Consider the following 23,132-nt stretch of genomic DNA (forward strand, 5'->3'; position numbering starts at 1 on the left):
TCTTATATTTATTTATTTATAAAAAAAATCTTTCCTTTGCTGATCTTACTTAATTTTCAGGTTTTTTTTTGTACACATGAAAGCCATCAGCAAATATGTTATCTGTTGCTGTTGGATCTTATACTGACTATATATGTATATATATTAGATGAAAAAAAGGCTGCATGTATGCAGCTGAAACGTTGCCCTTCTGAACTAGAAGGAATAAACGCTAACCACATTGTCTCACTATATCTTGGAGTCCTGCGGTCTTCTTTGGATTTATTTACCTTTATCCCTTGACCAGGGATTTGCACCGACAGCACCCACATCTTCAGGTGTGCTGCTCCTCTCTTGGGTTATATATATAATAGATAGATAGATAGATATCGTCAATATATCTCGTTGATCTTACTCCTGAGTCATTTAGACTTAAACAAAATTCATGCATACTGAATACATATGTAAGATGAATAAATGATCATATATCATAAACAGCAACTAGCTGAGTTTTTTCACTTAAACAGTAATAGGTTTTTTTTGTCTTTCTTTTTTACAAATCTATATATAAAAAACTCAGTGTTTATGTTCCAGCATCACGTCCAAACGGCAAAAGATATTTACATGAAACTTGGCGCACATGTTGTTTACATGTCAACAACAAACATAGGATAGGTTAGGTGATTTAACCCTTACTCACCCCCATTTGCCAGGGGCGGGGTTTTTCTTTAAAGTCCCATACAAGTCAATGGGAAATATATGTTACTGCATAACTTCCAAACGACTGGAGATATTTCGATAATACTTGGTCACATGTTACTTATATGTCCACTTAAAATATAGGATAGTTAATTTAGCCCTTAACTACCCTCATTTGTGTTTTTGTTTAAAGTCCCATGCAAATCAATGGGAAATGTATGTTCCCACATAACTTCTGTACGGCTGGAGATATTTCAATACCCGGTACACATATTACGGGTCTGGATAGGAGGACGGGATATGAAGTCGGGATAGGAGGTCAAGATAAGAGGTCGACATAGGAGGATGGCATATGAGGATGGGATATGAGGATGGGATATGAGGACGGGATGGGAGGTCGAGATGGGAGGTCAGGATGGGAGGTCGGGATGGGAGGACGGGATGGGAGGACGGGATGGGAGGTCGGGATAGGAGGTCGGGATATGAGGACAGGATATGGGGTTGGGATATGACAACAGTATATGAGGACTAGATATGAAGTCAAAAGCTTCCTCTGTTGATTTCCCTCCACAACAAGGATTAGGAAGGAAAAACCGGGCAACGCCGGGTACTCAGCTACTATGCTAAATTTTGCATTGCTGCCTATAGGGTCAGTAAATTAAGGTTGTGCTTCTTGTTTGATGAAAAAATGGCTAAGTGCACTATGTAATAGTGTTGCTCGCGAATATTCGCAATGCGAATTTTATTCGCGAATATCGCATATTCGTGAATTCGCGAATATAGCGCTATATATTCGTAATTACGAATATTCGGTTTTTTTTTTTCACAGTACACATCACAGTGATCATCCCTATCTGCTTCCAGCTTGTGTGGTGTAAAGAAGGTTCTAATACTACTGTGTGAGACTGGTATGCTAATTTTCGCATATGCAAATTTCCGGGTATGCTAATTTTCGCATGTGCGAATTTTCGTATACGTGAAAATAAAGCGAGAATATTACGAATATGCGAATATTCGCGAATATATGACGAATATTCGTCCATATAGTCGCAAATATTCGCAAATTCAAATATGGCCTATGCTGCTCAACACTACTGTGTAACCTCTACAGCAATGTTTCCCAATCTGTGTCTGTCCGACTGTTGCAAAATTACAATTCACAACCTTTGGCATGATGGTACTCATACTTTGGGGGGGCCACACTTTGGAAAACACTGAACCACACCGGCCAATATATCACGTTACACAATGGTCTCCAAACTGTGAACCTCCAGCTGTTGCAAAACTACAACTCCCAACATCTCCACAGTTTGTAGACTACTTTTGTAACAAAACCAGTTCAGCACCATGGACAGCGAATAGGAATCAGAGAATAAAGATTTTATTACTGGGTCATTACTGGTGCTACCTAAAGAGAAATCCCATTCATTAATAAGGAGCACAGTACTACCATCCTGTCACTTGGAGATAGGGCCCAATTTTAGGTGTAAATATTACTGTGACTGAAGGCCCGTACAGCATCGGGAGGTCCTAGGTGACCAGGCTGAATGTTGACAACCTCCCATGGTGCCATCTTTCTCTATGCCTAGGGGGCATGATCTTTCCCGTCTAAGAATTGCATACCTCAGCCTAACTAATTAACCTGTCACTAGGTATAATGACAATATGCAAATGAGCGGTCCGAAAATTTCCAAATGTGCAAATTCAGCAAACCACCAATGAAAACTTTTTTTATTTAACCTTACAATGATTATATGTATTATTACCTATTATTATATATTATTATAATTATATATTTTATTATTATTACATTATTATTATAACTTAAAAAATTATTCCATACCAAAATTTTTTTTCAATTGCTGCATCATGGTCTCAAAAAGTTTTCTATGTCTGTTCATCCCCCATTGGCCAGACAGTATAGGAGGAATTTTTCTTTGGCTTTAGCCTTTTTTATATTAAAAAGTCACATTTTTTTTGCACAATAGGTGAAAAAAAGTCACAAAATTTTCAAAAACTTATTCAGACTTCCTTCGAGAAATCAACTTGAATCTAGTGCGGCATGGTCAGCTTTTTTGCAGTTCTCGGTGATTCATCTGCTGCGACTTTTTTTTTAAATGTTGCCAAAATTTTTGCACAATCTCATGCCGGGCCGGCTGAATGACTTTTTTGTCCACCTTAATTTTTGTGTGCATGTGCGCCAAATTTATTAAATGGCTGCAGGGACTTCGATAAATTTTGCGCAATATACTTTTCCTGAAATTTCACTTCAGCACACCTTTATTTTTTTATTAATTTTTTTTTTTTTTTTTATAGTTTACTAGTTGCACATTTTTTTTTTCCCATTGTGCAAAATTTTGCCTGTCTTCTACACACACATCAGAAAGTGAACCCATGTCAGGACCAGTGTTTATTCACAACTTTTTACATTTTTGTGCAACAATTTTTAAAAAGTCGCAATTGATAAATCCACCGACCACTGCAAAATAGCTGACCGTGCCGCACTACATTCAAGTAGATTGTTTTGAATGAGTCTGAATGAGTTGTGCGAAAATGTGCAACATTTTAACCCATTGCGCAAAAAACAATGATAAATCCCCCCCCCCCGCCTTAGAAACTTGTCTACATCTAAGCTACTAAGCCATACATGAAGAGCGTGCACCAATCTGATATAGGCCTATAGTAGTGATCTCCAAACTGTGGACCTCCAGATGTTGCAAAACTACAACTCCCAGCATGCCTGGACAGCAAATGGCCATATACGAAGAATGTGCACCAGTTTGATACAGGCTTATAGTAGTGATCTCTAATACTATGGACCTCCAGGTGTTGCAAAACTACAACTCCCAGCATGCCCGGAGGGCAGGGGCATACCTAGTGCATTTGGCCCCCTTTGTTTGCCCCCCCCCCCCCCCACCTCTCCTTAATTACACCCCCCTCTAATTACACCTCTTCCCCCCCCCAATTACATCCCCTCCCATCCCCCCCTTAATTACACCCCCTCCCCCCTCTAATTATACCTCCTCCCTCCCCAATTACACCCCTCCCTCCCCCCATTAATTACACCCCCTCCCTCCCCCCCTTAATTACACCCCCTCCCCCTCTTAATTACACCCCTCCCCCTTAATTACACCCCCTCCCTCCCCCCTTAATTACACCCCCTCCCTCCCCCCCTTAATTACACCCCCTCCCCCTTAATTACACCCCTTCCCTACCCCCCTTAATTACACCCCCTCCCTCCCCCCCTTAATTACACCCCCTCCCCCCCTTAATTACACCTCCTCCCTCCCCCCCTTAATTACACTCCTCCCTCCACGCCTTAATTATACCCCCTCCCTCCCCCCCCCTTAATTACACCCCTTCCCTACCCCCTCTTAATTACACCCCCTCCTTTCACATAGAATTATTTACTTACATTTTGATGATGCCATCGTCCGACCGCTGGTGATGGATCCTTCCGCTCCTTTAAAAGATCCGTGAAGGTGGCGTCAGATGCAGGTGTCGGGCGGAAAAGCGTTGCTGTTGCGTTGCAGCAGGGGATGGGGCCGCCATAACTATATCCAGGGGTTGAGCACACAGTATACATGCATATAATCCAGAGTTTGCACTCTAGATGTGACAAGCCACAAGTGCTGCTATTCATTGACAGCATCGCTTTTATTTCCCAGCATTCATTGCTGTTCTCCTATTCAACAATCCCTCCCGAATTCTGTGTTCCGGGACTCTGAGGAGGCGGCACCACCTCCCCTGGGGAGCCTCATCCTCGCTCCCGCCTCCCTGCTCTGATTGGCTGATAGAGGAGAAGTACCGCCCCCTTACCCTTGCCGCTCGTCACTGATTGGCTCTTTTGTCCTGCCACTCTCAGCCTGCTGTGAGAACTAGTTTGTTTGCAGGTTGGCGGCATTGTCTTGTATACTACCTGGCAGCAGATTGTGCCGCTTGGACATGGTGGGGGGGGGGGGGGGTGACTCCGTCATGGCACCCCCCTTGTGAGTGGCACACCCCCCCCTTTGGTACGCCACTGCCGGACAGCTGTTGGCTGTCTGTGCATGATGGGAGTTGTTGTTTTGCAACATCTGGAGGTCCACAGTTTGGAGATCACTGGCCTATTGCTTTCCTGGCACATACACCATAGATTTCTATTAGGTAATCGCTCTATTTAGGCACTGGGGATCTAAAATAATAGAAATGCAGAATATAACCTGTATGTTGAACCTTTAACCCCCCATATTGTTAAACATGTACAGACTAAAATGACCCCTAAACACGAGGTACCCCTGTCCCTATATGTAATAGACACAAGGGCTGCACTGTGGTTGTTATGACAACACTACATACTAGAGAGCAGCTCCAGTCATCAGTGATCTTATAATCTAAAAATGTCACCTGATATACCCGTCCCCGCGTGATTTAATAAAAAATGTAAATGCCATCAGGTCACCGCTAAAAGGAAACGGCCGCTTTAAAAAGCCAATTTGGCCTCACGGCAAAGAAATAATATCCGTCTGCAAATAAAAGGTTAGTCAGCATTAATGGGGAATAATAAATATGTGTTAGGCTGCGGCCTGTGTACGGGAGAATACATTACAGAGCGCTGCTGGGAATTCTCTACAATACAAATACTCAGATTTACTAATCCTTTCTCTTACAGAACAGTAAAAGAGATCACAAAAATACATTACATATATTATCTGTGAGAGAACGTTATTAAAGGTATCACCACCGTATGGTCTGTATTAGAGATGAGCAAACTTACAGTAAATTCGATTTGTCACGAACTTCTCGGCTCGGCAGTTGATGTCTTTTCCTGCGTAAATTAGTTCAGCTTTCAGGTGCTCCGGTGGGCTGGAAAAGGTGGATACATTCATAGGAAAGAGTCTGCTAGGACTGTATCCACCTTTTCCAGCACACGGGAGCACCTGAAAGCTGAACTAATTTATGCCGGAAAAGTCGTCAACTGCCGAGCCGAGAAGTTCGTGACGAATCAAATTTACTGTAAGTTCGCTCATCTCTAGTCTGTTATCTATCTATCAATTTTTTTTCTTTCTTTCTATCTATCAATCAATAAAAAAATTCTATCTATCTATCTATGTATCTATCTCCTTTCTATCAATCTATCAATTTTTTTTTATCTATCTGTCTTCCATCTATCTATCTATCACATATCTATCTATCACATATCTATCTATCTCATATCTATCTATCTATCTATCTATCTCATATCTATCTATCTTTTATCTATTTATCTATCTCATATCTATCTATCAATTTTTTTTCTATCTATCTATTTATCAATCTGTCTTCTATCTATCGATCTATCCATCTTTCTTTTTATCTAATATTTAGCTATCCTATATTTATCTATCCATCCATCTTTTGGGTACAATCCCCCACAGCGGTAACGCAACGTATTTCACACTGCACAAAATCTGCTGTGCAACGAGAAATACGCTGCATATTCTGCGATAAGCATACGCACAGGGTAGCCCTATGTGTATGCTGATCAGAGAATATGCAGCGTATTTCCCGCTGTGCAGCATATTTTGCGCAGCATGAAATATCGCTGTGTGGGACCGTACCCTTTATATATCTATCTGTCTAATCATCTGTCTCATATCTATCTATCTATAATCTAAATATCTATCTATGAATTTGTTTATCCATCCATTTCATATCTATTTCATATCTATCTATCTATCTCTTTATCCATTTTTTATCTATGTATTTATCTCATATCTATCTATCTATCTATCTATCTATCTATCTATCTATCTAAGATATGATATAAGATGAAGGCCCCCACAAGCTCACCTCAAGATGTTTTTGACTGAGGGAAAACGATTATAATGTTCCCAAAAGGTGATATCTCACTTCACCAGTACAACCACTTATATCCAGACACCTACTTTGATGTCGGAAAACTCTGATGTGTACCACTTATATCAGTGTTTCCCAACTACGGTGCCTCCAGTCGTACAAGCTGGGAGTTGTAGTTCTGCAACAGCTGGGGACACCCTGGTTGGGAAACACTGACTTACATCATGTAAAGTAGTAAAAAGGTTTTGATTTATAAAATAACTTATCCCTATATATTTCTTATCCCTGTATATTTCTTATCCTTGTATATTTCTTATCCCTGTATATTTCTTATCCCTATATATTTCTTATCCCTATATATTTCTTATCCCTGTATATTTCTTATTCCTGTATATTTCTTATTCCTGTATATTTCTTATCCCTGTATATTTCTTATCCCTATATATTTCTTATCCTTGTATATTTCTTATCCCTATATATTTCTTATCCCTATATATTTCTTATCCCTGTATATTTCTTATCCTTGTATATTTCTTATCCCTATATATTTCTTATCCCTGTATATTTCTTATCCTTGTATATTTCTTATCCCTATATATTTCTTATCCCTGTATATTGCTTATCCTTGTATATTTCTTATCCTTGTATATTTCTTATCCCTATATATTTCTTATCCCTATATATTTCTTATCCTTGTATATTTCTTATCCCTATATATTTCTTATCCTTGTATATTTCTTATCCCTATATATTTCTTATCCCTATATATTTCTTATCCCTATATATTTCTTATCCTTGTATATTTCTTATCCCTATATATTTCTTATCCTTGTATATTTCTTATCCCTATATATTTCTTATCCCTATATATTTCTTATCCTTGTATATTTCTTATCCCTATATATTTCTTATCCTTGTATATTTCTTATCCCTATATATTTCTTATCCCTGTATATTTCTTATCCTTGTATATTTCTTATCCCTGTATATTTCTTATCCTTGTATATTTCTTATCCCTGTATATTTCTTATTCCTATATATTTCTTATCCCTGTATATTTCTTATCCCTATATATTTCTTATCCTTGTATATTTCTTATCCCTGTATATTTCTTATCCCTGCATATTTCTTACCGTTGTATATTTCTTATCCCTGTATATTTCTTATCCTTGTATATTTTTTATCCCTATATATTTCTTATCCCTGTATATTTCTTATCCCTGTATATTTCTTATCCTTGTATATTTCTTATCCCTGTATATTTCTTATCCCTGCATATTTCTTATCCCTGTATATTTCTTATCCCTGTATATTTCTTATCCCTGCATATTTCTTATCCCTGTATATTTCTTATCCCTGTATATTTCTTATCCCTGTATATTTCTTATCCCTGCATATTTCTTATCCCTGTATATTTCTTATCCTTGTATATTTCTTATCCCTGTATATTTCTTATCCTTGTATATTTCTTATCCCTGTATATTTCTTATCCTTGTATATTTCTTATCCCTATATATTTCTTATCCCTGTATATTTCTTTTCCTTGTATATTTCTTATCCCTGTATATTTCTTCTCCCTGTATATTTCTTCTCCCTGTATATTTCTTATCCCTGTATATTTCTTCTCCCCCATTGATCCTATTACTTCCTGTTTCCTCTCTGAACTGTGGCTGTGAGTACTGTGCAACATGCACACGTTTTCCCACAATCCACCTTGCGTACTTCGCAATTCGGCTGAGAAATTCTGTTGCAGCATAGTTTTTACAGTGGTTCTGCTGCATCGTGAATTTCTGTGGCAGAAATATCTGCAGTGGAAATTCTGATTCCAGCCTCTGTCATGTCAGTTCTTTCTGTGGAATTCGCTCAGAAATGCATTGTCCTGTGAGTTCCTGTTCTGTAATTTCCCATCAATGTCTTTCTTGTAATCACTGTAAAAGGTGACACCAATAGAGAGATAACACTGGATCCACCACCATTCACAGCAGAGATTATCTTCCTCGTAGAATGACCTCTGAAAAGAACACAGAGAGTGCCCAGTAACATCTTCAATTCATGTGAATGGGTTAGATCCTGTCTATTGTTTTCTATATTTATGGGTCCTGCCATAAAGTATATCGCTAAATGCTGTTAAAAACAGCTCAAACAAGATGGCCGCCCCCGTAACAATGTACAAAAAAAGAAAAAAAAAATTGCAATAAGAAAATAAAAATAATTAGAAAAACATATATTTCAGTATCTGCCTCTAATCGGGGGGGGGGGGGGGGGGGGGGGGTGTGACGTTACTAGGAGACACATTCCCTACTCCCTTTAACCACATGACACATGTTCCTGCTCTACACATTGTATGCGATAGGTGCTTTCTTTTTCCTAGTTGATCTTTTTTCTCATGCTGTTCCTTATTGTTCAGTGCTGAAGGCGACTTTGGCGTTCTGACTGAACTTAAGACGCTGATGACTAAGAATGAATGTCTTGTGGTGGTCTGGTGTATACACAACACATTACGGCACAGACTGCCCTGTTTTCCCCAGTCCCCTCCTAATTGGCAGACCAATTAATCCTCTCATCTGTGAGCAAATAATGGATTACGCTAACTACCTTCCATTTGCTGGAGCCATTCTCCAAGGTAACATAATCGTGGTCTTGTTTATCTCTTGCCCTGAAACACACTACGACGCCTCGGCAGTATCAAAGGTCAATTAGTGGACAAATTAAACTATTATTAGCCGTAACAAGGGTGACCGGCATCATTACCCTTCCTGTTTACCAGCAAACTGTTATTTTAATACAAGGACCAACTAATAAATCAGTGCATCTGCTCTACCTCTCTGTCTGCTTTTCTTTTTGTAAATGATATTAAATGGGCGCCGGCAGCTGCCAAATTCCTAACCTTACGGTAATGAGGGGCAGTGATACGTGCCTGGGTGATTACACAATCGGGAAGATGCAGTTTGCATTGATCAGGTGAGGCGGATGGAACAGATCTTGGGGCTACTTGGCTTTTTCTTGACAGGTCAACACCATTGGGAGCATTATTTATGAAGGGATACAAGACGGTTGTAGGGAATCTATGTGCGGCAGCATCACTTTGGCCTATATATTATAGAAACTTGGCAATAGAAATTGAACCAGTTAAAATTGTTTGTTTCTCCATGACGTACAATAGTCAGAAATTGCAGACTGCAAATGAGGAAACTTTATTAATAGCACTCCAGTTTTTTTTCCCCCATATCATGCACACTCACCATCACTAGTCCTACATCTATGCACTAACTTGGTCATGTGACCATCGGTCTGACTCACAAAAAGTTACTGTACTGTGTGTCACAGGATGTCAGACCTGGTTTCTGACTTCGTGTGGACTACAGGATGATATCATCACCTATCAGATCCCACTTACTGCCTTTCAAACCCCTCCTCACCTAGATCTGTATACCCAAAGCTATTCTAGAAGCTTCTGCATAGAAACTAGTTGAGAAGCATCATGTGACCAAGACATCATTCATCTGATGCACAGCAGTATACAAATATGTAACCCTTACATTCCTGGAATACCTTGGTGTATGCTATTAGGGCAATATATCGTACACAACATACAGTACCCCACACCAATTGATGCAGAAAGAAAAGTATTTTTCTCAGCCACACAACATCTTCTAATACAGGTGAAACTCGAAAAATGTGAATATCGTACAAAGTTCAGTTATTTCAGGAATGCGACTTAAAAGGTGAAACTAATATATGAGAGACTCATTACATGCAAAGCAAGATAGTTCAAGCCATGATTTGTCATAATTGTGATGATTATGGCGTACAGCTCATGAAAACCTCAAAGCCCCCCCCCTCAATTACTATGAATTGGGGAGCCATGTCATCTGCTGGTGTTGGTCCACTGTGCTTCATTAAGTCCAGGGTCAACGCATCCGTCTACCCGGAGATTTTGGAGCACTTCTTGCCTCCTTTCCTTGTAAGTTGCATTAATTAAATACAATGAACTTTTGCACGATATTCACATTTTTCGAGTTTCACCTGTATATGGCAGGTGGAACACTGGTATGGGATACAATATATAATAGAGGATAGTGTCACAATAGGGACCCCAAAATGGAACAGTGAGAATTTACAAATACCATCTCTCCCCCTAGGCCTCAGTACATCCCTGCATTTTACTCATAGCCCAATGATTTTTAATATGTACAATGCAATACTTCCTTTCACCTGTGGTAACAAAAGACAGACAGCGCTCCGTAGTGTGATACCGTTGTTACACAAAAGGCGCTCAAGCAGAGGTGGCGCTTACTGCAACAGGTTACACTCTGCCAAGTGCAACAATGTATTAAGGCAATATTAGCGAGGTGACTGCAGCCGCTCCCGATACAAATCGATACAAATAAAAGAACTTGACCTCCAACGTGTCGACGGGATTCAAGGCCCTGGACACATAAGTAAAGGGATCTGACGATTATTCACCCATGATGCAACGTGTTTCACAGTAGGACTGCTTCATCAGGCATCTGCCTGATGAAGCAGTCCTACTGTGAAACGTGTTGCATCATGGGTGAATAAACGTCAGATCCCTCTACTTGTGTGTCCAGAGCCTTGAATCCCATTGACACGTTGGAGGTCAAGTTTTTTTTTGTTTCACCTGTGGTGACACTGCAGAGAAATTGAACAGGGTCAACAGAGATCACGTCAATTACTGAGGGTACCCTAAGAATAAAAAAGAATTGTCCAAAATGATTGGTCTTTTTAATTTCTCTAATATGTCAAATGGGATATAAAGGACAATTCAGGATAAATAATATGTGATGAGAAAAATACTAAAAAGTTCATGATTGTGGTTAACATATTGTAATAGAATAATAAGAGTTTTCTAATAAGATCACCTATTAAATCACTTTTAATTTAAAAAAAAATACACTGTTTTAAAGGGGTACTCCGGGGCTTAGACATCTTATCCCCTATCCAAAGGATAGGGGATAGGATGCCTGATCGCGGGGGCGGAGCCTTAACGTCACAACGCTCCAGCCCCGTGATCGACAGTAATCAGACTCAGAGCGAACACGCTCCAGGGACTGATTTTAACGGGGTGCGGCGTGCAAGATCACAGGGGTCCCCAGCGGCCGGACCCCCGCGATCAGGCATCTTATCCCCTATCCTTTGGATAGGGGATAAGATGTCTAAACGCCGGAGTACCCCTTTAACTAACATATAAATGTATTAGTTTATGGCATTTTTTTAATATGTAATGTTCTTTCATTTGATCTCACAGGCATCATCGATTTCCTTGTAAGTCAACATCCCACCGCCAAGTCCCTCAGGGATCATCTGGTTTTTAAAATTGCACCAATGCTGAACCCCGATGGAGTGTACCTCGGAAACTACAGGTAGAGGGAGAATATATTTAATTGTACTATCCAAATATGACTAAAGATTTATTAAAGATATTCAGCATGTGTTGCCTGATATCGGATGTGTCTACCCTACTTAAGTTTCTCCATATTTTGCTAAAGGGGTACTCCGGTGGAAAACAATTTTTTTTTTTTTTTAAATCAACTGGTGCTCAATTGGTGCCAGAAACGTATACAGATTTGTAAATTACTTCTACTTAAACATCTTATTCCTTCCAGTACTTATCAGCTGTTGTATCTTCCAGAGGAAGTTCTTTTATTTTTGGATTTCTTTTCTGTCTGACCACAGTGCTCTCTGCTGACACCTCTGTCTATGTCAGGAACTGCCCAGAGCAGGAGAGGTTTGCTATGGGAATTTGCTCCTTCTTCGGACAGTTCCTGACATGGACAGAGTTGTCAGCAGAGAGCACTGTGGTCAGACAGAAAAGAAATTCAAAAAGTAAAGAACTTCCGCTGGAGCATACAGCAGCTGATAAGTATTGGAAGGAATAAGATTTTAAAATAAAAGTAATTTACAACTCTATTTATCTTTCTGGCACCAGTTGATTTAAAAAAAAATGTTTCTACTGGAGTGCCCCTTTAAGGATTCCAGCTTATCACTATACAAATCTAATATATTGTCACAACATGCTATCAAGACCTCTGACAGGCCGCAACCCACATCACAACCACTGGGTGGCCATATACAGACATATACCAGATTAACATCTCCCGACAGAGTATTGTAAAAGCATATTATGTTTTTCTAAACTGCTCATCTCATGCCAGTCATCTGGAGGTACAGTATGTCATGCCAGGAGAAAAGTTAGGAAGAACACAATGAAGTATTAGACAGGGATGGACAAATCATTTAGGTGTAATGAAAGTGTTTGGGGATTAATTGACTGAATGGGCCTTAATCTTTATGTTTAAGTGCACAACAAACCAAGAAAAACGGCAGCATAAATACAGACGTGGCAGTGTGTAACTTTTTCTCTTGGCTTAAATTATCCTAAAATAAGTTACAGGAGAGGAACAGCTTTGAAAAACAACATGATTTTTTTTAACTCTGTTGAGAGATGTTTATGCTGTGACTGTCTAGATGTGGCCACCCAGTGGTTGTGATGTGTCCTACAGCCTGTCAAGGATCTTACTGGCATGTTAGAATATATAACATAATGATATAGACTGTACTGTCAAAATTTGGAACCTTAAAAAGTACCTGTCACCAAATAAAATTTTCTAAACTTACTCAGGCTATGTTCCCTAACAACTCATAACACCCCTCCCACCATAAAAAAAATGTCAGAGCTTTAAAAAAAGCTCTGTATCTTACCTTTATTCTTATATATAGGGGGAGATTTATCAAAACCTGTGTAGAGGAAGAGTAGTGCAGTTGCCCATAGCAACCAGCTTGCTTCTTTCATTTTTAAAGAGGTCTGTTAAAAATGAAAGAAGCGATCTGATTGTTTGCTATGGGCAACTGCACTACTCTTCCTCTACACAGGTTTTGATAAATCTCCCCCATAGTGCAAACTCCCAGCAAGAGAAGCTGGGCATTTCCCAGCAGGCATGACATTACTGAAGCCTGCTGGGGGACCACTTCCACCCTCACATTGTTGCAGTGCTGTGATGAATAGAAGACCTCAAGCTTTGTGCTTCTTTCAGTGTGGCTCAGTGCAGCTGTCAATCAAGCTCAGAGAAACACTTCCTGGGTTTGGTCTTCTGCCAGGCCGGGAGGAGACCAAACTTGCTGTACTAATTGTGGCAGGGAACAGAACAGAGCCACCTAGTGACTGTTTTTTCTATTACATTTTAAACATATTTATGTTGATAATTTTAAAAGCAAGTGAATGGAAAAGTGTCTGCAAATTACACAAGGAACACTATATTAAAAGGTTTATTTGCTGACAGGTACTTTTTAAATGGAATGCATCATCAGAAAGTGATATATTAAGCATATTTTTAAAAAATGTTTTTTTTTCTAATTTCCATTTTACTATCTTTATTTAAAATAATCCTGAAATGTTGCAGTTTTTAGTTCAGGCCTAAAACTAATCTAAACCTTCCGGTTTTGTCTGTGAGTATAAAGAGTATAAATATAATATATATAAATAGAAATAGAAAATGTCCTGAACTGCATTACAGCGAAAGGTGACAGCAGTATATAGTATATAGATATGGAATACACTGCAAAAGAAAAAGCTAGCAACCATATCAGGATGCACACCAATATGTGTATGTTCCAGCATCACGTCCAAACGGCTAAGATATTAACATGAAACTTGGCACACATGTTACTTATATGTCAACAACAAACATAGGATAGGTGATTTAACCCTTACTCACCCCCATTTGCCAGGGGCGGGGTTTATGTTTAAAGTCCCATACAAGTCAATGGGAAATATATGTTACTGGATAACTTCCAAACGGCTGGAGATATTACTTGGTCACATGTTACTTATATGTCCACTTAAAACATAGGATAGTTAATTTAACCCTTAACTACCCCCATTTGTGAGGGTTGAGGTTTTTGTTTAAAGTCCCATGCAAATCAATGGGAAATATTTGTCGGGATAGGAGGATGGCATATGAGGTTGAGATATGATGATGGCATAGGAGGTCGGGATATGAGGACGGGATGTGAGGATGGCATATGAGGTCGAGATAGGATTAGGAAGGAAAAACCGGACAACGCCGGGTACTCAGCTAGTATATATATATATATATATATATATATATCTATCTATATCAAACCATATGTATATATAAAGTATCTTTATTCACATATCTGAACACACAAAAAGAGAATACACAGACATTAAAAACATTTCAAATATAATAAACACCAGGCGGAGGAATGTAATCCTACAGCGCCCACCCCATGCTGGGTGTAATAACCCACAACAAAGGATAGAGGTTGTCCCAGCCAAGATACAGATAGAAAATAACAACCTGAGGCACTGCAGTAACCCAAATTAGGATAATGATGCAATAGCAATCCTAAAAACTTTCATATGACAACTGCTCCCAGACAATTACTACAAATCACTCTAAAAGGTAACATATCATATATATCATAATGTGCAAACATGCAGATCATAGTAAATACCCATCCTCCACCCAGTGTTTATTGAACTTTAAATGTTTTTAATGTCTGTGTATTCTCTTTTTGTGTGTTCAGATATGTCAATAAAGATACTTTATATACATATGGTTTGATATATACATATTATTTTGGTGTGCATCCCGATATGGTTGCTAGCTTTTTCTTTTGCAGTGTATTATCTCTTTTCCATATGTATTATAGCAACTAGTTTGCAGCCAGTAGTGGTGATATTGGGCGGTGCCTGTCCTATCATCTATTGCCAGTATATAGATATTTACAATAACGGAAGCTCATCGCTCAGCCTCCCGCTCCCTGTGGAATGAACTCTTCAAAGCCCCCTGGCATGCCCAAAAGCCTTTCCCATCCATTTTAATGGGACAGCTCCTGTCTATTGTTGTCTATTTCCATGGGCCTTGCAGTAGTAAAGCATATCTTTAATGGCAGTTAAAAACAGCTCAGGCAAGATAGCTGCCCCCATAATAATATACAAAAAAAAAAAAAAAAAAGAAAATGTAACCAAGTAGATGTTTCCGTATCTGGATCTAATCAGTAGAAAAAAATCTAGGCGATAGACTCCCTTTAAAGTGTACTTTTTACAAGATAAAAAAAAAAATATATGTTCCAGGCTTATTCTTTAATTGTTGCTGATCCTGTCTGTGTAAAACCTGTTTTTCATCCTTACCTGGGTCCTAATTGCCTTACTTATGTTTCTCACACTGCATGCAGTTCACTGAAGAGGAGGAGGTGTTCCCTTGCTTGCTCTCACTTCTCAAGTGGGACCTTTCTCCTCGCTCCTCAGAGCTGACAACTGGCTGCTATGTGCCACACCCCCGACTCACACAGCAGACTGATTGACAAGCCGGGAGCCTGCACAGAGCCCTGCTTGTTCCGTCCATAGGTCCTGTATGTTGTCTAAGCAGATAGGCTATAGCTGCAGGGACAGAACAGTGTTCTGCACAGTGGAGGGGACCCTAGTGGTAAGAAGTATGGAGTATTGTTTTAGAATTTTCATATAGAAACTGTTATTTCTCAGGAAACTGCACATTTATTGACCACAAGGCCATTGTGTTCATACAATAAAGAACTGTCCCTTTAAATAAAAGAAGGCTTTGTAAAGTGCATTGGATTTTTACGAACCATACAATTAATTTTGCATGATATTAAAGGGGTATTCCAGGCCAAAATTTTTTTCTATATATCAACTGGCTCCGGAAAGTTAAACAGATTTGTAGATTACTTCTATTCAAAAATCTTAATCCTTCCAATAGTTATTAGCTTCTGAAGTTGAGTTGTTGTTTTCTGTCTAACTGCTCTCTGATTACTCGAGTCCCGGGAGCTGTGCAGTTCCTATGGGGATATTTTCCCATCATGCACACCTCCAGGGATGTGACATCATCATTGAGCAGTTAGACAGAAAACTTCATAAGCTAATAACTATTGGAATATGAAGTTTTCTGTCTAACTGCTCAATGATGATGTCACATCCCTGGAGGTGTGCATGATGGGAAAATATCCCCATAGGAACTGCACAGCTCCCGGGACTCGAGTAATCAGAGAGCAGTTAGACAGAAAACAACAACTCAACTTCAGAAGCTAATAACTATTGGAAGGATTAAGATTTTTGAATAGAAGTAATCTACAAATCTGTTTAACTTTCATATATATATATATATATATAAAAAGGTTTTGCCTGGAATACCCCTTTAACCCATAGTCACTGAAGGATTAGCTGTAGGGTGGCACTTGTCATGGAGGCTTTATCATTCTGAAAACCCATGACAGACCACTGGCTTGTGATATTGCTTTAGTAAGTAGACAATGCAGAATGTCTCCTGTCCGCCTGTCCAATAAAGATTCAATAGCGCTACATCATCCACGATCAGGTTTCTGAGCCTCAGGGTGGGAAGGGTTAATATCTGTAAATTCTACAAGAATGTGGAAGGAAAGGGGTTAATACAAAATCCAAAGGAACATTTAATAAGTCTGGGTTTAACTTAAGTGCTTAGCACGGAATAGCCTCTGAAGCCAAATCAGCTATGGATTATTCATTTCTTGCCTGAAATGTAACAAATGACTTTTCCGTTTCCGACCAAGAAATCTCATGGTCATTGCTTGAATTCATTTAGCACGAAGAAAGCAAAGCATTTATCACCGAGCAAATTCCCAAAGTCACAAAACACAGAAAGTTTTGAATGTGAGCTCCTGAAAGTTCTGTGGGTGGATAACTCTGCATCTGTGAGTGATCAATGAGCAGATGTAAGAGCTGTTATTTGGGCCTGTAAGAAAGGGGTTAAAGAGGCACTCAACTTTGGACAAGTCCTATTTGTTTGACAAAAGTTAATCACAGTATTCCACCCTGTTGGGAAACCCAGCAATCAGCTGCAGTTTGTAATTATACATGCAAGTAAGTGTTCAATATCCCTACAGCACCCCCACAGGTGAGATTAAGCATTACATCTCAATCAATGGGAGGGTCCTCCTGAGCAAGAAATACTCTTTGTAACTTCCCTTTACTTCTGAACACAAAACCCACAATTTAGAATCAGAATTTCTAAAAGAATATATGACAAATTGTTTTTCTATGACAAATTGTTTTTCTACATCTCTTCAAATACAGTCATGCCTGAAGAGTTAAAGGGGTATTCCAGGGAAAAACTTTTTTATATATATCAACTGGCTCCAGAAAATTAAACGGATTTGTAAATTACTTCTATTTAAAAAATCTTAATCCTTTCAGTACTTATGAGCTTCTGAAGTTAAGGTTGTTCTTTTCTGTCTAAATCCCTCTCTGATGACACCTGTCTCGGGAACCGCCCAGTTTAGAAGAGGTTTGCTATGGGGATTTGCTTCTAAACTGGGCATTTCCTGAGACAGGTGTCATCAGAGAGGATTTAGACAGAAAAGAACAACCTTAACTTCAGAAGCTCATAAGTACTGAAAGGATTAAGATTTTTTCATAGAAGTAATTTACAAATCTGTTTAACTTTCTGGAGCCAGTTGATATAATATATATATATATATATATATATATTATAAGTTTTTTCCTGGAATACCCCTTTAAGTCACTAAACGGTGATATGTACAGAAGCTCAACCATATTTTTAAGCTCCTAAAATATGTCAAAGGACACCCCAATACTGTGCATCTTTAATAGGACTAATCTCCTCATATGGGACAGAAGGACCTCTTGGATGCATTAAAGGGGTACTCCGGTGAAAATCTTTTTTCTTTTAAATAAACTGGTGCCAGAAAGTTAAACATATTTGTAAATTACTTCTATTAAAAAATCTTAATCCTTCCTGTATTTATTAGCTGCTGAATACTACAGAGGAAATTCTTTTCTTTTTGGAATGCTCTCTGATGACATCACGAGCACAGTTCTCTCTGCTGACGTTATAATAATAATAATAATAATACCATTTTATTTATTGTTGTCCTTAGTGGGATTTGAACCCAAGTCTCCAGCTCTGTAAGGCAGCAGTGCTAACCACTGATCCACCATGCTGTCCTTAGCATACATCTGCTATGCACCGTTACTAAAATGGACAGAGATGTCAGCAGAGAGCACTGTGCTCGTGATGTCCTCAGTGTTCCAAAAAGAATGGAATTTCCTCTGTAGCATTCAGCAGCTAATAAGTACTGGAAGGATTAAGATTTTTTAATAGAAGTAATTTACAAATATGTTTAACTTTCTGCCACCAGTTGATTTAAAAGAAAAAAGGTTTTCACCGGAGAACCCCTTTAATATAGAAAGTTACATAGAAAGTTACAGATTGTTTCCGCCTTAACTATTTGGATCATGCCGTAGGTGTCTGCATGGCAGTGAGTGATCAGACCTTTTGATGAAATTCAATTCCCTCAGAAACATTGTGGCCATTGGTGAATTTAAATCTCAAAACAATAAAATAATAGTTTTATGATGGCTGTGACTCTGCAGAAGCACTACATTGGTGTAATGTCCGTTTATCTGTATTTTGTATTTTCTCTTTTGGGTGTTGTTCAGACATTGTTTGTGTCTGAACAGTTTCTGTGTTAATTCTCCCTCGGATGGGAAGAGTTAACCCTTCTGACTTCGGGACCGGGAGGATATATAAGGCCTCTTCAGGTGCTGTTCTGGTCCGGTTATTACACCTGTTAGGCTAAGTTTCCACTTGTTTTTTTTTCCTGGCAGTTTTTGGAATACTGCCACTGCAGTATTTGAGCCAAAGTCAGAAGTGGATCCATAAGGGAGGAGAAGTGTAAGTTCTTCCTTTTTATGTCCTATTCCTTTTGAATACACTTCTGGCTTTGGCTCAAAAACTGCAGTGGCAGTATTCCAAAAACTGCCAGAAAAAAAACCAAGTGGAAACTTAGCCTTCCTCTGGCCATGCTTGCATTGTGTTCACTATGTCTTTCTGAGCGCTTGTATCCTGAGTTTTAACCATGGTTATCTGTACTATCAGACAGGAGAGAGCACAGAGTAGTGCTATCAGACAGGAGAGAGCACAGAGGAGTGCTATCAGACAGGAGAGAGCACAGAGGAGTGCTATCAGACAGGAGAGAGCACAGAGGAGTTCTATCAGACAGGAGAGAGCACAGAGGAGTGCTATCAGACAGGAGAGAGCACAGAGGAGTGCTATCAGACAGGAGAGAGCACAGAGGAGTGCTATCAGACAGGAGAGAGCACAGAGGAGTGCTATCAGACAGGAGAGACAACAGAGGAGTGCTATCAGAAAGGAGAGAGCACAGATGAGTACTATCAGAAAGGAGAGAGCACAGAGGAGTCCTAGCAGACAGGAGAGAGAACAGAGGAGTGCTATCAGACAGGAGAGCACAGAGGAGTGCTATCAGACAGGAGAGAGCACAGAGGAGTCCTAGCAGACAGGAGAGAGAACAGAGGAGTGCTATCAGACAGGAGAGAGCACAGAGGAGTACTATCAGACAGGAGAGAGCACAGAGGAGTACTATGAGACAGGAGAGAGCACAGAGGAGTACTATCAGACAGGAGAGAGCACAGAGGAGTGCTATCAGACAGGAGAGAGCACAGAGGAGTCCTAGCAGACAGGAGAGAGAACAGAGGAGTACTCTCAGACAGGAGAGAGAACAGAGAGTGCTAGCCCACCCTCACTTACTGGACTTTGTCCTTACCTGTGCTTCAGCTTGGACAAAGCCATGATTTTATAAGCCATAATTTCTATAAAAAGGAAATATTATTTTCTTATGAAGTATATTAGAAAGTTTAACCCCTTAAGGACCCGTGCTTTTTCCTTGTTTCATTTTCAATTTTTCCTCCTTAACTTTAAAAAATCATAACTCTTAAAAAGTTTCACCTAAAATTCTATATGATGGCTTATTTTTTGCGTCACTAATTCCACTTTGTAATGACATTAGTAATTTTACCCAAAAATCTACGGTGAAACAGGAAAAAAAATCAATGTGCGACAAAATTGATGAAAAAACACTATTTTGTAAGTTTTGGGGGCTTCCGTTTTTACGCAGTACATTTTTTGGCCAAAATTATACCTTATCTTAATTCTGTAGGTCCATACGGTTAAAATGATCCCCTACTTGTATAGGTTTGATTTTGTATCACTTCAGAAAAAAAATCATGAATACATGCAGGAAAATGTATACGTTTAAAATCTTCTGACCCCTATAACTTTTTTATTTTTAGGTGTACAGGACGCTATGGGGGCTCATTTTTTGTGCCGTGATCTGAAGTTTTTAGCGGTACCATATTTGTTCTGATAAGACTTTTTGATCACTTTTTATTCACTTTTTTTGTGGTATAAAAAGTGATCAAAAATGCCCTATTTTGGACTTCGGAATTTTTTGCCACGTACGCCATTGAACGTGCGGTTTAGAAAGCAGTATATTTTTATAATTCGGACATTTCCACACACGGCGATACCACATATGTTTATTTTTATTTACACTGTTTTTCTTTTATTCTTGGAAATGCCGGGTGATTCAAACTTTTATTAGAGGAAGGGATAATGATTTTTATTCACTTTTCTTATGCAATATTATAGCTCCCATAAGGGGCTATAACATTGCATTAACTGATCTTGTACTCTGATTGATGCATCTCCATAGGAATGGATCAATCAGTGTTTTCGGCGATCGGACAGCTTGATCTCAGGCTTGAAGCATTCATTCGGTGATCGGACAGCGCAGGAGAAGGTAAGAAGACCTCCTCCTGTGCTACAGCTGTTCGGGATGCCGAGATTATACCGTGGCGATCCCGAACAGCTCCCTGAGCTAGCCGGGCACTTTCACTTTCGTTTTTAGCCACGCGGCTAAAGGGCGCGGCTAAAGGGTTAATAGCGCACGGCACCGCGATCAGTGCCGCACGCTATTAGCGGCGGGTCCCGGCTATGACTATGATGCGGGCTCACCGTGTGACCCCGCGTTATATCGCAGGACCGGGACCCAGGACGTACCCATACGTCCTGGTTCCTTAAGAGGTTAATATATAGTACATTTTTTTTAGTGCCCCTTTAAAGGAGAACTACGGGATTGAAAATTCTATTCCCTATCCTAAGGATAGGGGATAAGTTTCAGATCGCGGGGGGTCCGACCGCTGGGGCCCCCCACGATCTCCCGTACAGGGCCGCGGCTCTCTGCATAGAGAGCGCATGTCGACCACCGCACGAGGCGGCGGCTGACACGCGCCCTCCATTTACTGCTATGGGAGAGCCGAAGCGCTGCCTACGGCAGTTTCCGGCTCTCCCATGGCAGTGTATGGAGGGGGCGTGTCAACACGCCCTCTCTAACCAGAGAGCCGGGGCCCCGTACGGGAGATCATGGGGGGTCCCAGCGGTCGGACCCCCTGCGATCTGAAACTTATCCCCTATCCTGAGGATAGGGGATACATTTTTCAATCCCTTAGTTCTCCTTTAAGGGAAAGTTGAATGGAGCAAAGTACAAATATATTGCTAATGAAAACCTGATCCGGAGTTCTCTGGACCTCAGACTGGGCCAAAGGTTCACCTTCCAACAAGACTGGGGAGATTTATCAAAACCTGTGCAAAGGGGAACTTGCCCAGTTGCCCATAGCAACCAAACAGATCCCTTCTTTCATTTTGCAGAGGCCTTGTTAAAAATGAAAGAAGCGATCTGATTGGTTGCTATGGGCAACTAGGCAACTTTTCCTCTGGACATGTTTTGATAAATCTCCCCCGATGACCCTAAGACAAGGAGCGTCTTAGGGACAACTTTGTGAATGTCTAAGCATGGCCCGGCCAGAGTCCTAACCTTAACCCAATTGCACACCTCTGGAGAGACCTGATAATGGCTTCCACCGACGGTCCCCCATCCAACCTGAGAGAGCTTGATAGGATCTGCAGAGGAGAATGGAAGAAAATCCCCAAATCTAGGCGTGTAAACCTTGTGGCCTCATCACCAAGAAGATCGGAGGCCGGAATCACTGCCAAAGGGGCTTCAACTAAGTCCTGAGTAAAGGGTCTGAATACTTATGTCAATGCAAGAATTTAGGGATTTTTTGAATAGATTTTTTACATTTTTATTTTAGAACAAGGCTGCAATCAATTCATAAAAAGGGCTGATATGTTAGTGGTATGGGAAAGAGCAATACAGTGGTCCCTCAACATACGATCGTAATTCGTTCCAAACAAGCCATCGTTTGTCGAATCCATCGTATGTTGAGGGAGTCGTGCAATGTAAAGTATAGGAAGGTGTACTCACCTGTCCCCGCCGCTCGTGATAGTGTCCCCGCCGCTCCCGATGGTGACCCCGGGCCTCCGCTGGGCTCTCCTGGTCTTCTCCAGTCCTCCGCTGTCTTCTCCGGTCCTCTGCTGTCTTCGGCAAGGCCTTACTGGGCCTGCGTAGCAACGTCATTACGCCGCTGCGTACGCCATTCCTATTGGATGATGTGCGCAGCAGCGTATTGACGTCATCGGAGAGGGCCGAGAAGACACCGGAAGACCAGCGCTGGACCCGGAGGGCACCCCGGAGCATCGTGGAGGGGTAATTAATACTTACCGCACCACACAGGGAACATTAAACTGCTATCCAGCAGCAGCTTAAGCATTTTGCGCTGCCGGATAGCACTTAAAGCATCATATGTCGATTTGATCATATGTCGGGGCTATCGTAGGTCGGGGGGTCACTGTATATAGTAAAAGAAATAATGAAACCAA

The 23,132-nt window shown here is 40.2% G+C and overlaps 1 protein-coding gene across 2 annotated transcripts in view; it reads left to right on the top strand.

The window, feature by feature from the left end:
* Positions 1 to 23,132, top strand: part of LOC130283237 (cytosolic carboxypeptidase 6-like) — a 1,802,518-nt gene that overhangs the window by 1,463,055 nt on the left and 316,331 nt on the right. For both annotated transcript variants that reach the window (XM_056532458.1, XM_056532459.1), the window contains exon 8: positions 11,765 to 11,879. In XM_056532458.1, the coding sequence (XP_056388433.1) occupies positions 11,765 to 11,879 (115 nt within the window). The remainder of the gene's footprint in view (positions 1 to 11,764; positions 11,880 to 23,132) is intronic.

This window comes from Hyla sarda, chromosome 7 (assembly GCF_029499605.1).
Source record: "Hyla sarda isolate aHylSar1 chromosome 7, aHylSar1.hap1, whole genome shotgun sequence".
NCBI lineage: Eukaryota > Metazoa > Chordata > Amphibia > Anura > Hylidae > Hyla > Hyla sarda.